At 50.4% G+C, this 12,219-nt stretch overlaps 1 protein-coding gene across 2 annotated transcripts in view; it reads left to right on the top strand.

Moving 5' to 3' along the window:
• The first annotated feature begins 9,620 nt into the window (after positions 1-9,620).
• Positions 9,621-12,219, top strand: part of ELP6 (elongator acetyltransferase complex subunit 6) — a 28,644-nt gene continuing 26,045 nt past the window's right edge. For both annotated transcript variants that reach the window (XM_088463976.1, XM_088463975.1), the window contains exon 1: positions 9,621-9,742. In XM_088463976.1, coding sequence (XP_088320102.1) covers positions 9,689-9,742 — 54 coding nt within the window. In that variant the 5' untranslated portion in view covers positions 9,621-9,688. The remainder of the gene's footprint in view (positions 9,743-12,219) is intronic.

Raw genomic sequence — 12,219 nt, 5'->3', positions numbered from 1 at the left:
GCTGTCTCCAGTTGGATGTGAGGCCCGACCTCTCCTCATACAGGCAAGGATAAGACCATGGAGCGGCCATTTAAGCCAGGATAAGACTTTGTAGTGAATCATAGTTTTGTTTTGTGCAGGTTGTACAGATTGTAGGGGATGGCTGTAAAATGGGCAGCACAGACGGTGTAATGGTCAGCATTACTGCCTCACAGCACAGAGGTCGTGGGTTAGATTCCCACTACGTCCGTAATTGTGTGGAGTTTGTATACACTCCCTGTGCTTGCGTGGGTTTCCTCCGGGTGCTCCGGTTTCCTTCTACACTCCTAAAAATATACTGGTAGGTTTATTGGCTCCCAACAACATTAACCCTAGTGTGTGTGCACATGTGATAGGGATATAGAGTGTAAGCTCCACTGGGGCAGGGAGTGATGTGACCCCTAGTGTGTATGTGTGTGACCATGTGATGGGGAATATAGAGTGTAAGCACTGGGGCAGGGAGTGATGTGACCCCTAGTGTGTATGTGTGTGATCATGTGATGGGGAATATAGAGTGTAAGCACTGGGGCAGGGAGTGATGTGATTCCTAGTGTGTATGTGTGTGACCATGTGATGGGGAATATAGAGTGTAAGCACTGGGGCAGGGAGTGATGTGACCCCTAGTGTGTATGTGTGTGACCATGTGATGGGGAATATAGAGTGTAAGCACTGGGGCAGGGAGTGATGTGACCCCTAGTGTGTAGGTGTGTGACCATGTGATGGGCAATATAGAGTGTAAGCAGCACTTGGGCAGGGACTGATGTGACCCCTAGTGTGTATGTGTGTGACCATGTGATGGGCAATATAGAGTGTAAGCACTTGGGCAGGGACTGATGTGACCCCTAGTGTGTATGTGTGTGACCATGTGATGGGCAATATAGAGTGTAAGCACTTGGGCAGGGACTGATGTGACCCCTAGTGTGTATGTGTGTGACCATGTGATGGGGAATATAGAGTGTAAGCACTGGGGCAGGGAGTGATGTGACCCCTAGTATGTATGTGTGTGACCATGTGATAGGGAATATAGAGTGTAAGCACTGGGGCAGGGACTGATGTGACCCCTAGTGTGTATGTGTGTGTGACCATGTGATGGGGAATATAGAGTGTAAGCACTGGGGCAGGGAGTGATGTGACCCCTAGTGTGTATGTGTGTGACCATGTGATGGGCAATATAGAGTATAAGCAGCACTTGGGGAGGGACTGATGTGACCCCTAGTGTGTATGTGTGTGACCATGTGATGGGGAATATAGAGTGTAAGCACTTGGGCAGGGACTGATGTGATCCCTAGTGTGTATGTGTGTGAGCATGTGATGGGGAATATAGAGTGTAAGCACTAGGGCAGGGAGTGATGTGACCCCTAGTGTGTATGTGTGTGACCATGTGATGGGGAATATAGAGTGTAAGCACTGGGGCAGGGAGTGATGTGACCCCCAGTGTGTATGTGTGTGACCATGTGATAGGGAATACAGAGTGGAAGCACTGGGGCAGGGAGTGATGTGACCCCTAGTGTGTATGTGTGTGACCATGTGATGGGGAATATAGAGTGGAAGCACTGGGGCAGGGAGTGATGTGACCCCTAGTGTGTATGTGTGTGACCATGTGATGGGGAATATAGAGTGTAAGCACTGGGGCAGGGAGTGATGTGATCCCTAGTGTGTATGTGTGTGACCATGTGATAGGGAATATAGAGTGTAAGCTGCACTGGGGCAGGGAGTGATGTGACCCCTAGTGTGTATGTGTGTGACCATGTGATGGGGAATATAGAGTGTAAGCAGCACTGGGACAGGGAGTAATGTGACCCCTAGTGTGTATGTGTGTGACCATGTGATGGGGAATATAGAGTGTAAGCACTGGGGCAGGGAGTGATGTGACCCCTAGTGTGTATGTGTGTGACCATGTGATAGGGAATATAGAGTGTAAGCTCCACTGGGGCAGGGACTGATGTGAATGGCTATATATTCTCTGTAAAGCGCTGCGGAATATGTGTGCGCTATATAAATAACTGGTAATAAATAAATACACAATACAGCGGGGAACGTGTGGGGGAGGGGGGTAATAAAATGTAATGAGGTTAGGCGACCACACGCCCAGCAGCTGTATTCATGGCAATATATCACTAACACAAACACCGGGCAATTAGTGGATTTAATGAACCGAATGGGCTGGTAAATAAGTAGAGGAAACCATAAATACTGGAACCAGGTCACGCGTTTGCTGACTTCTTTGGTAAAGGTTTCCCATAATTAAACTCTAGTAATGAAATGAGGAGCAGGAGACAGGACAGGGGACGATGTGCAGCCTCACTGACATTCATTCAGAGAATAGATAGATTCAGTGAGGAGGCCCTGGTACAGTTATTATATACTGTGTATAAGATATGTATCTCCTGTATTAGAATATGAGCGGACTATTTTTATGCACAAGGAAGTTTTGGCAGACAATGAGCAGGATTCCTGTGACGCTTCTGGAATCCCGATGGCCATATATACTAACATTAACAAAAGCGTTTAATTGTCGCCACAAATCCTACAGCGCCCAACAGTCAGCGTACAAATCACAGGTAAACAAATTAGACATAATAATGCTGTAAACAATGGAGCGCAGCTGGTATATAGCCAACAGCTGGAGGACCGTCTCGCTGCCAAAGCCATATCTGTCTGTGTGTCTGTCACACTGAGTCGGTTTATGGGACTGACAGATATCTGTTACGCTTCAGTGACTCTAGGTAAGTTCTAACTACGCTCTAGGTACTGTAAGGGGTGTCTAGGCTATAGGCAAGGTTTATCTAGGCTCTAGGTACTGTAAGGGGTGTATAGCCTATAGGTAAGGTATATATGGGCTCTAGGTAAGGTCTATCTACGCTCTAGGAAAGGTGTGTCTGGGCTGCAGGTAAGGTGTGTCTAGGCTGCAGGTAAGGTGTGTCTAGGCTGCAGGTAAGGTGTGCCTAGGCTCTAGGTAAGGGGTGTCTGGGCTGCAGGTAAGGGGTGTCTGGGCTGCAGGTAAGGTGTGTCTAGGCTGCAGGTAAGGTGTGCCTAGGCTCTAGGTAAGGTGTGCCTAGGCTCTAGGTAAGGTGTGGCTAGGCTCTAGGTAAGGTGTGTCTGGGCTGCAGGTAAGGCGTGCCTAGGCTCTAGGTAAGGTGTGTCTAGGCTCTAGGTAAGGTGTGCCTAGGCTCTAGGTAAGGGGTGTCTGGGCTGCAGGTAAGGTGTGTCTAGGCTGCAGGTAAGGTGTGCCTAGGCTCTAGGTAAGGAGTGTCTAGGCTCTAGGTAAGGTGTGCCTAGGCTCTAGGTAAGGTGTGGCTAGGCTCTAGGTAAGGTGTGTCTGGGCTGCAGGTAAGGTGTGTCTGGGCTGCAGGTAAGGTGTGTCTAGGCTGCAGGTAAGGTGTGCCTAGGCTCTAGGTAAGGTGTGCCTAGGCTCTAGGTAAGGGATGTCTGGGCTGCAGGTAAGGTGTGTCTAGGCTGCAGGTAAGGTGTGTCTAGGCTGCAGGTAAGGTGTGCCTAGGCTCTTGGTAAGGGGTGTCTAGGCTCTAGGTAAGGTGTGTCTAGGCTCTAGGTAAGGTGTGCCTAGGCCAGTGGTGTAACTAGGGCAGGGCAAGCGGGGCATGTGCCCTGAGCGCCGTGAGATCGGCGGCGCGGGTGTGTGTGTCGGGAGGGCACCGCTGGCCACGGTACCTGACCACCCTAGTTAGCCAGTGTAGCGCCGACCACAGTGAGTGTGGTCAGCGCTACACATTTACACAGGACCGACGCTAGGCTTCCAGCGCCGGTCCTGTGCTACACAGCCGAGCCCCTTCCCTCCCCTTGAGCTCTTGCCCAATAGCGCCAGGAGGGTGGCAGGCGGGTGGGCTAAGGCTGTGCTAACACACACATCGCCGGCAGCGCTGGTGGCGATGTGTGTTAATCAGCAGCCAATGTGAGTCAGACGACTCTCTGAACTACTACTGGGGGGATACTACTGGGGGCACTGCATTGGGGGGGGTCACTACTGGGGGCACTGCATTGGGGGGGAGACCACTACTGGGGGCACTGCATTGGGGGGGGAGACCACTACTGGGGAACACTACTGGGGACTACTACTGGGGGGGATACTACTGGGGGCATTGCATTGGGGGGGCACTACTGGGGACTAATACAGGGGGGATACTACTGGGGGCACTGCATTGGGGGGGCTACTACTGGGGGGGGATACTACTGGGGGCACTGCATTGGGGGGGACCACTACTGGGGACTAATATTATGGGGGATACTACTGGGGGCACTACATTGGGGGGGACTACTACTGGGGGCACTGCAATGGGGAGAGACCACTGCTGGGGACTGCTAGGGTCTCATGGCCGCAAGCCCCAGAGAGCTACTACTGGGGGCACTGCATTGGGGAGAGACCACTGCTGGGGACTGCTAGGGTCTCATGGCCGCAAGCCCCAGAGAGCTACTACTGGGGGCACTGCATTGGGGAGAGACCACTGCTGGGGACTGCAAGGGTCTCGTGGCCGCAAGCCCCAGAGAGCTTTCGGCTCAAACAGAGCCGAAAGCTCTCCCATTGACATCACTTGTGATGTCAGTGGGGCCGCCCCCAGATGGTAGGCGTCCTCATGGGAACACCTCCGTCTGGGCAGCCACCCCTCGGGCCCGCCCACCAAAAGAGGCGTGCTGTCACTCAACATCGACAGCATGCACCCTTTGGTGCGAGACCCGGAGTGACGGATTGTCGACTCCGTCGTGCGCATGCGCTGTGGGCCATCATCGACCCGGTTGCGAGCGCTCAGCGCTTGCGACCGGGTCTGAATCAGGCCCTCAGTCTTCATACAGTGATTGACAGGAAGTGACCGTTTGAGAGTGGTGATGGGGGTGGTCAGAGAAACGCAGGTGTGCCTGGGCGTTTAAACGCCGTTAAAGGGGGCGAGCATAATTAAGCCCCTGCGATGGCATATGCTGGCAGAGGTCTAGATGGCGACAGGAAGTTTAGCAGCTTGTGCGGTAGGGTCAGGTCCACCACAACTGTGCGGATGGTTCTATTACTCGATGTTACCGATGTTTACGCTGTCTTGCGGATGCATGTCATGGGTAGTGGGCGGCTTTATACAGTGATGGGTGTCTTGGTATAGAGCTGCGGTTGTCGTGCAATTGCATTCATTAGCATATTTTCGCAGCGAGCAGGGTGCGTGCGAATGCAGCCTTGCGTACAAACCTGAATCAGTCCCCAAGCTCCCAGTACCCAGCGTGGGGCACTCAGCCCTGTAGTGCTGGGTCTCTGTGCTGGGACTCTCCTAATTACCCAGCCACGTCGCTGGGGGTCCGGGGAGCTGGCTCTCCATGTCCCCCAGCGCACCGCCCCACTCTACACACACTCCCCGCTGCAGCGCACTGGGGGTTAATATGTTGCTTTGCTGCGCATGGAGCCGGCTAGCACGGTCCTCTTGTGTGTGGCACTCAGCCTTGCAGTCCAGGACACTGGTTCCAGCTGCGCGGAACCAGTGTCTCTCCCTTATCTCTCTCCTCCCCATCCCTCAGTTCTTATCTCCCACCCGTCCATCTGTCCTTATCTCTCTCCCCCTCTTGTCCATCAGTCCTTATCACTCCCCCATCCCTCAGTCCTTATCTCTCCCCCTCTTGTCCCTCAGTCCTTATCTCTCCCATCTGTCCCTCAGTCATTATCTCTCTCCCCCCTGTCCGTCAGTCCTTATCTCTCCTCCCCTCTGTCCCTCAGTCATTATCTCTCTCCCCACTGTCCCTCAGTCCTTCTCTCTCCCCACTGTCCCTCAGTCCTTATCTCTCTCCCCCCATCCCTCAGTCCTTATCTCTACCCCCCTCTTGTCCCTCAGTCCTCATCTCTCTCCCCCCTCTGTCCCTCAGTCATTATCTCTCCCCCCCTCTGCCCGTCAGTCATTATCTCTCTCCCCCCCCTGTCCCTCAATCCTTATCTCTCTCCCCCCTCTGTCCCTCAGTCCTCATCTCTCTCCCCCCGTCCCTCAGTCCTCATCTCTCTCCCCACCTCTGTCCGTCAGTCATTATCTCTCTCCCCCCCTGTCCCTCAGTCCTTATCTCTCTCCCCCCCTGTCCCTCAGTCCTCATCTCTCTCCCCCCCTGTCCCTCAGTCCTCATCTCTCTCCCCACCTCTGTCCGTCAGTCATTATCTCTCTCCCCCCCCTGTCCCTCAATCCTTATCTCTCTCCCCCCTCTGTCCGTCAGTCCTTATCTCTCTCCCTCAGTCTTTATCTTTCTTCTCCGTGTCCCTAATCTCTCCCCCCTCTCCCTCACTCCTTATCTCTCTCCCCCTTCTGTCCCTCAGTCTTCATCTCTCCCCCCTCTGCCCTTCAGTCCTCATCTCTCTCCCCCCTCTGTCCCTCATCTCTCTCCCCCCCCCGTCCCTCAGTCCTCATCTCTCTCCCCCCCGTCCCTCAGTCCTCATCTCTCTCCCACCTCTGTCCCTCAGTCCTCATCTCTCTCCCACCCTGTCCCTCAGTCCTCATCTCTCTCCCCACCTCTGTCGGTCAGTCATTATCTCTCTCCCCCCCCTGTCCCTCAATCCTTATCTCTCTCCCCCCTCTGTCCGTCAGTCCTTATCTCTCTCCCTCAGTCTTTATCTCTCTTCTCCGTGTCCCTAATCTCTCCCCCCTCTCCCTCACTCCTTATCTCTCTCCCCTTCTGTCCCTCAGTCTTCATCTCTCCCCCCTCTGTCCTTCAGACCTTATCTCTCTCCCCCCTCTGTCCCTCATCTCTCTCCCCCCCGTCCCTCAGTCCTCATCTCTCTCCCCCCCCGTCCCTCAGTCCTCATCTCTCTCCCACCTCTGTCCCTCAGTCCTCATCTCTCTCCCACCTCTGTCCCTCAGTCCTCATCTCTCTCCCCCCCCGTCCCTCAGTCCTCATCTCTCTCCCACCTGTCCCTCAGTCCTTATCTCTCCCCCCCCCGTCCCTCAGTCCTCATCTCTCTCCCACCTCTGTCCCTCAGTCCTTATCTCTCTCCCACCTCTGTCCCTCAGTCCTTATCTCTCTCCCCCCCGTCCCTCAGTCCTTATCTCTCTCCCCCCCGTCCCTCAGTCCTCATCTCTCTCCCCACCTCTGTCCCTCAGTCCTTATCTCTCCCCCTCAGTCCTTATCTCTCTCCCATCTGCTGCAGGTGCTCAGTGCTGCCCGGCATAAAAAAAAAAAAACAACAAAAAACGCATACGGTGACTAATCCTGTGATTCAGATCCTGCTGATTTTTGGCCAAAATCCCGGGATCCCGCCAAACCAGATCCCAGGATTGGCCACCCTAGTTGGGAAACAATTCTGTGTCACTTGGTGAAGCACATCTATGTGTGGGGCACGATAAACTTAATCAGAGACTCAACTTCAGTGCTTGATGGTGGGGTAAGTTGAACCACAGGCTCAATTCACCCCACAGCTTTCGGCTCACTTTGCCCCACAGCGACCATTTTGGAAAAAGCTGCCTTAGTCAAACATGTATGATATATATATAGCGTTCCCACTAGGCTGTTTTAGCGGGGCGTGGCGCCCTGCCCTCTTTCTGGAAGGCGGAAAGCGCCCTGCCCTAACAGCCTGTGGGAACCGTCTTCACCCGCGGGTGAAGAAATGTGCGGTGACCCGGTCACCGCCGGAGAATAGACATCTATTCTCCCTGTCTAAATGTTGGTCCTTGCAGTGACCATTTCTTTCAACATTATATATATACCTTTAGAATGTAAGCCCTCACGAGCAGGGACCTCTTCCCTCATGTGCTTCTCTTTACATTTTCCTCTACTCCTTACTCCCCATAACGGCACCTAACACGGAACTCCCGGCTGCTTATTGTGATCAACTCCCGGCTGCTTACTGTGATCAACTCCCGGCTGCTTACTGTGATCAACTCCCGGCTGCTTACTGTGATCAACTCCCGGCTGCTTACTGTGATCAACTCCCGGCTGCTTACTGTGATCAACTCCCGGCTGCTTATTGTGATCACTCCCTGCTGCTTATTGTGATCAACTCCCGGCTGCTTACTGTGATCAACTCCCGGCTGCTTACTGTGATCAACTCCCGGCTGCTTACTGTGATCAACTCCCGGCTGCTTATTGTGATCAACTCCCGGCTGCTTACTGTGATCAACTCCCGGCTGCTTACTGTGATCAACTCCCGGCTGCTTACTGTGATCAACTCCCGGCTGCTTACTGTGATCAACTCCCGGCTGCTTACTGTGATCAACTCCCGGCTGCTTACTGTGATCAACTCCCGGCTGCTTACTGTGATCAACTCCCGGCTGCTTACTGTGATCAACTCCTGGATGCTTACTGTGATCAACTCCTGGATGCTTATTGCCATCAACTCCCGGCTGCTTACTGTGATCAACTCCTGGATGCTTATTGTGATCACTCCCTGCTGCTTACTGCCATCAACTCCCGGCTGCTTACTGTCATCAACTCCCGGCTGCTTATCGTGATCAACTCCCGGCTGCTTATTGTGATCAACTCCCGGCTGCTTACTGTGATCAACTCCTGGCTGCTTACTGTGAGTGCTATAATCGCTATTGCAGTAATGTATATAAGTTGTGTCCTTGTCCTGCACTGTAATTTACTTGTTTCTTGTTCACTTATTAGTTCTATGTACTATGTAAGGCGCTGCGGAACACTTGTGGCGCCATATAAATAAAGAATAATATATATATATATATATATATTTGAGCAGGTCCCGCACTCACATCTATATCAGCCACAACATCGGGGTGCAAATATATATATAAAAATTTGCTTTGAGATAACAGTCATTATACCTGGTATGTGGAAAAGCAAAAGCGGTTTCCTGTGAATAAAACAAAGCAAATCATAGTTACCAGCTTACCACGTGCTTCCCGCCATTACAGCCAGATAGAAATGACGGACGCTTCCTGATCTTATGGTCAAATGACAACAAATCTGTACAGTTGCCTAGAAACAGGGGGTAGGTCAACTTACCCACCGGCTCATTACCCCACCACTAGCCCCTGTAGCTAACTACATCTAATGATGGCAGAACGTTGCGGCGGAAAAGCTGAGCTGTCACCGCAGTCTCCAGGGCAGGCTATAGGTCCAGGGCAGGCTATAGGTCCCCAGGACAAGCTATAAGTCCCCAGGGCAGGCTATAGGTTCCCTAAGGCAAGCTATAGGTCCCCAGGGCAGGCTATAGGTACAGAGGGCAAGCTATAGGTCCCCATGGCAAGCTATAAGTCCCCAGGGCAGGCTATAGGTCCCCAGGGCAGGCTATAGGTACCCAGGGCAGGCTATAGGTCCCAAAAGGCAGGCTATAGGGATTTGGGAAACTGAGTAAATATAGTGATCAGTCATCTGTGTGCAGGATTCCTTTTCTTACATACCTGTGGCAGGAAGCTGGTTATTATAGATAGATAGAGCCCTAGGTATGGGGTATCTAGGGGAGCAGGGGGCACCTCACTCATAGAGGACACCCATGATTACACTATGATGTGACATCATTACTATTATTCTGCCTGGGGAATAATGAGAGATGGCTGCAGCCAGGGATGGGCAGGAGCAGAACATTAATGTGCAAGCTCTCTGGCTCCCTCTGCCGGTCACTTCACACAACACTGACGTCATTGTGGACGCCAGCCACAAGATGGCGGAGTGGAGGGCAGTCCTGATCTGTAACCCGGAAGTGTTGATCGCCTTTTCCTCACCATAGCAACCACGTGGACACTGCAAGATGTTCCCCGAACTAAATGCTCTGCTGGGCGCCAGCACCGAGACTGCGGAGCGGGTGAGACCCGGGACACCCGAGTGTGTGTGTGTGTGTGACCCGCTCAGTGCCTCATCATCTTTCCTAAGCCACTGCTCTCACCGTGACCCGAATACCGATATACCTCCAATACGGACCCATTATATCACTGTACCCTCACTATGCCTCCTGTACTGCCCCCTATATCACTATACCTACTGTACTACCCCCTATATCACTATAACTACTGTACTGCCCCCTATATCACTATACCTACTGTACTACCCCCTATATCACTATAACTACTGTACTACCCCCTATATCACTATAACTACTGTACTGCCCCCTATATCACTATAACTACTGTACTACCCCCTATATCACTATAACTACTGTACTACCCCCTATATCACTATAACTACTGTACTACCCCCTATATCACTATAACTACTGTACTGCCCCCTATATCACTATAACTACTGTACTACCCCCTATATCACTATAACTACTGTACTACCCCCTATATCACTATAACTACTGTACTACCCCCTATATCACTATAACTACTGTACTACCCCCTATATCACTATAACTACTGTACTACCCCCTATATCACTATAACTACTGTACTACCCCCTATATCACTATAACTACTGTACTACCCCCTATATCACTATAACTACTGTACTACCCCCTATATCACTATAACTACTGTACTACCCCCTATATCACTATAACTACTGTACTACCCCCTATATCACTATACCTACTGTACTACCCCCTATATCACTATAACTACTGTACTGCCCCCTATATCACTATAACTACTGTACTACCCCCTATATCACTATAACTACTGTACTACCCCCTATATCACTATAACTACTGTACTACCCCCTATATCACTATAACTACTGTACTACCCCCTATATCACTATAACTACTGTACTGCCCCCTATATCACTATAACTACTGTACTGCCCCCTATATCACTATAACTACTGTACTGCCCCCTATATCACTATAACTACTGTACTACCCCCTATATCACTATAACTACTGTACTGCCCCCTATATCACTATACCTACTGTACTACCCCCTATATCACTATAACTACTGTACTACCCCCTATATCACTATAACTACTGTACTACCCCCTATATCACTATAACTACTGTACTACCCCCTATATCACTATAACTACTGTACTGCCCCCTATATCACTATAACTACTGTACTGCCCCCTATATCACTATAACTACTGTACTGCCCCCTATATCACTATAACTACTGTACTACCCCCTATATCACTATACCTACTGTACTACCCCCTATATCACTATAACTACTGTACTACCCCCTATATCACTATAACTACTGTACTACCCCCTATATCACTATAACTACTGTACTACCCCCTATATCACTATGCCTCCTGTACTGCCCCCTATATCACTATGCCTCCTGTACTGCCCCCTATATCACTATAACTACTGTACTACCCCCTATATCACTATAACTACTGTACTGCCCCCTATATCACTATAACTACTGTACTACCCCCTATATCACTATAACTACTGTACTGCCCCCTATATCACTATAACTACTGTACTACCCCCTATATCACTATAACTACTGTACTACCCCCTATATCACTATAACTACTGTACTACCCCCTATATCACTATAACTACTGTACTACCCCCTATATCACTATACCTACTGTACTACCCCCTATATCACTATAACTACTGTACTGCCCCCTATATCACTATAACTACTGTACTACCCCCTATATCACTATAACTACTGTACTGCCCCCTATATCACTATAACTACTGTACTACCCCCTATATCACTATAACTACTGTACTACCCCCTATATCACTATAACTACTGTACTACCCCCTATATCACTATAACTACTGTACTACCCCCTATATCACTATAACTACTGTACTGCCCCCTATATCACTATAACTACTGTACTACCCCCTATATCACTATAACTACTGTACTACCCCCTATATCACTATAACTACTGTACTACCCCCTATATCACTATAACTACTGTACTACCCCCTATATCACTATAACTACTGTACTACCCCCTATATCACTATAACTACTGTACTACCCCCTATATCACTATAACTACTGTACTACCCCCTATATCACTATAACTACTGTACTACCCCCTATATCACTATAACTACTGTACTACCCCCTATATTACTATAACTACTGTACTACCCCCTATATCACTATACCTACTGTACTGCCCCCTATATCACTATAACTACTGTACTACCCCCTATATCACTATAACTACTGTACTACCCCCTATATCACTATACCTACTGTACTACCCCCTATATCACTATACCTACTGTACTACCCCCTATATCACTATAACTACTGTACTGCCCCCTATATCACTATAACTACTGTACTACCCCCTATATCACTATGCCTCCTGTACTGCCCCCTATATCACTATACCTACTGTACTACC

Source organism: Taudactylus pleione, unplaced genomic scaffold (genome assembly GCF_031769625.1).
Source record: "Taudactylus pleione unplaced genomic scaffold, aTauple2 ptg001542l, whole genome shotgun sequence".
In the NCBI taxonomy this organism is placed as follows: domain Eukaryota; kingdom Metazoa; phylum Chordata; class Amphibia; order Anura; family Myobatrachidae; genus Taudactylus; species Taudactylus pleione.
Note: the sequence above shows the minus strand (reverse complement) of the source record. Positions and strands in the feature narration are given on the sequence as shown.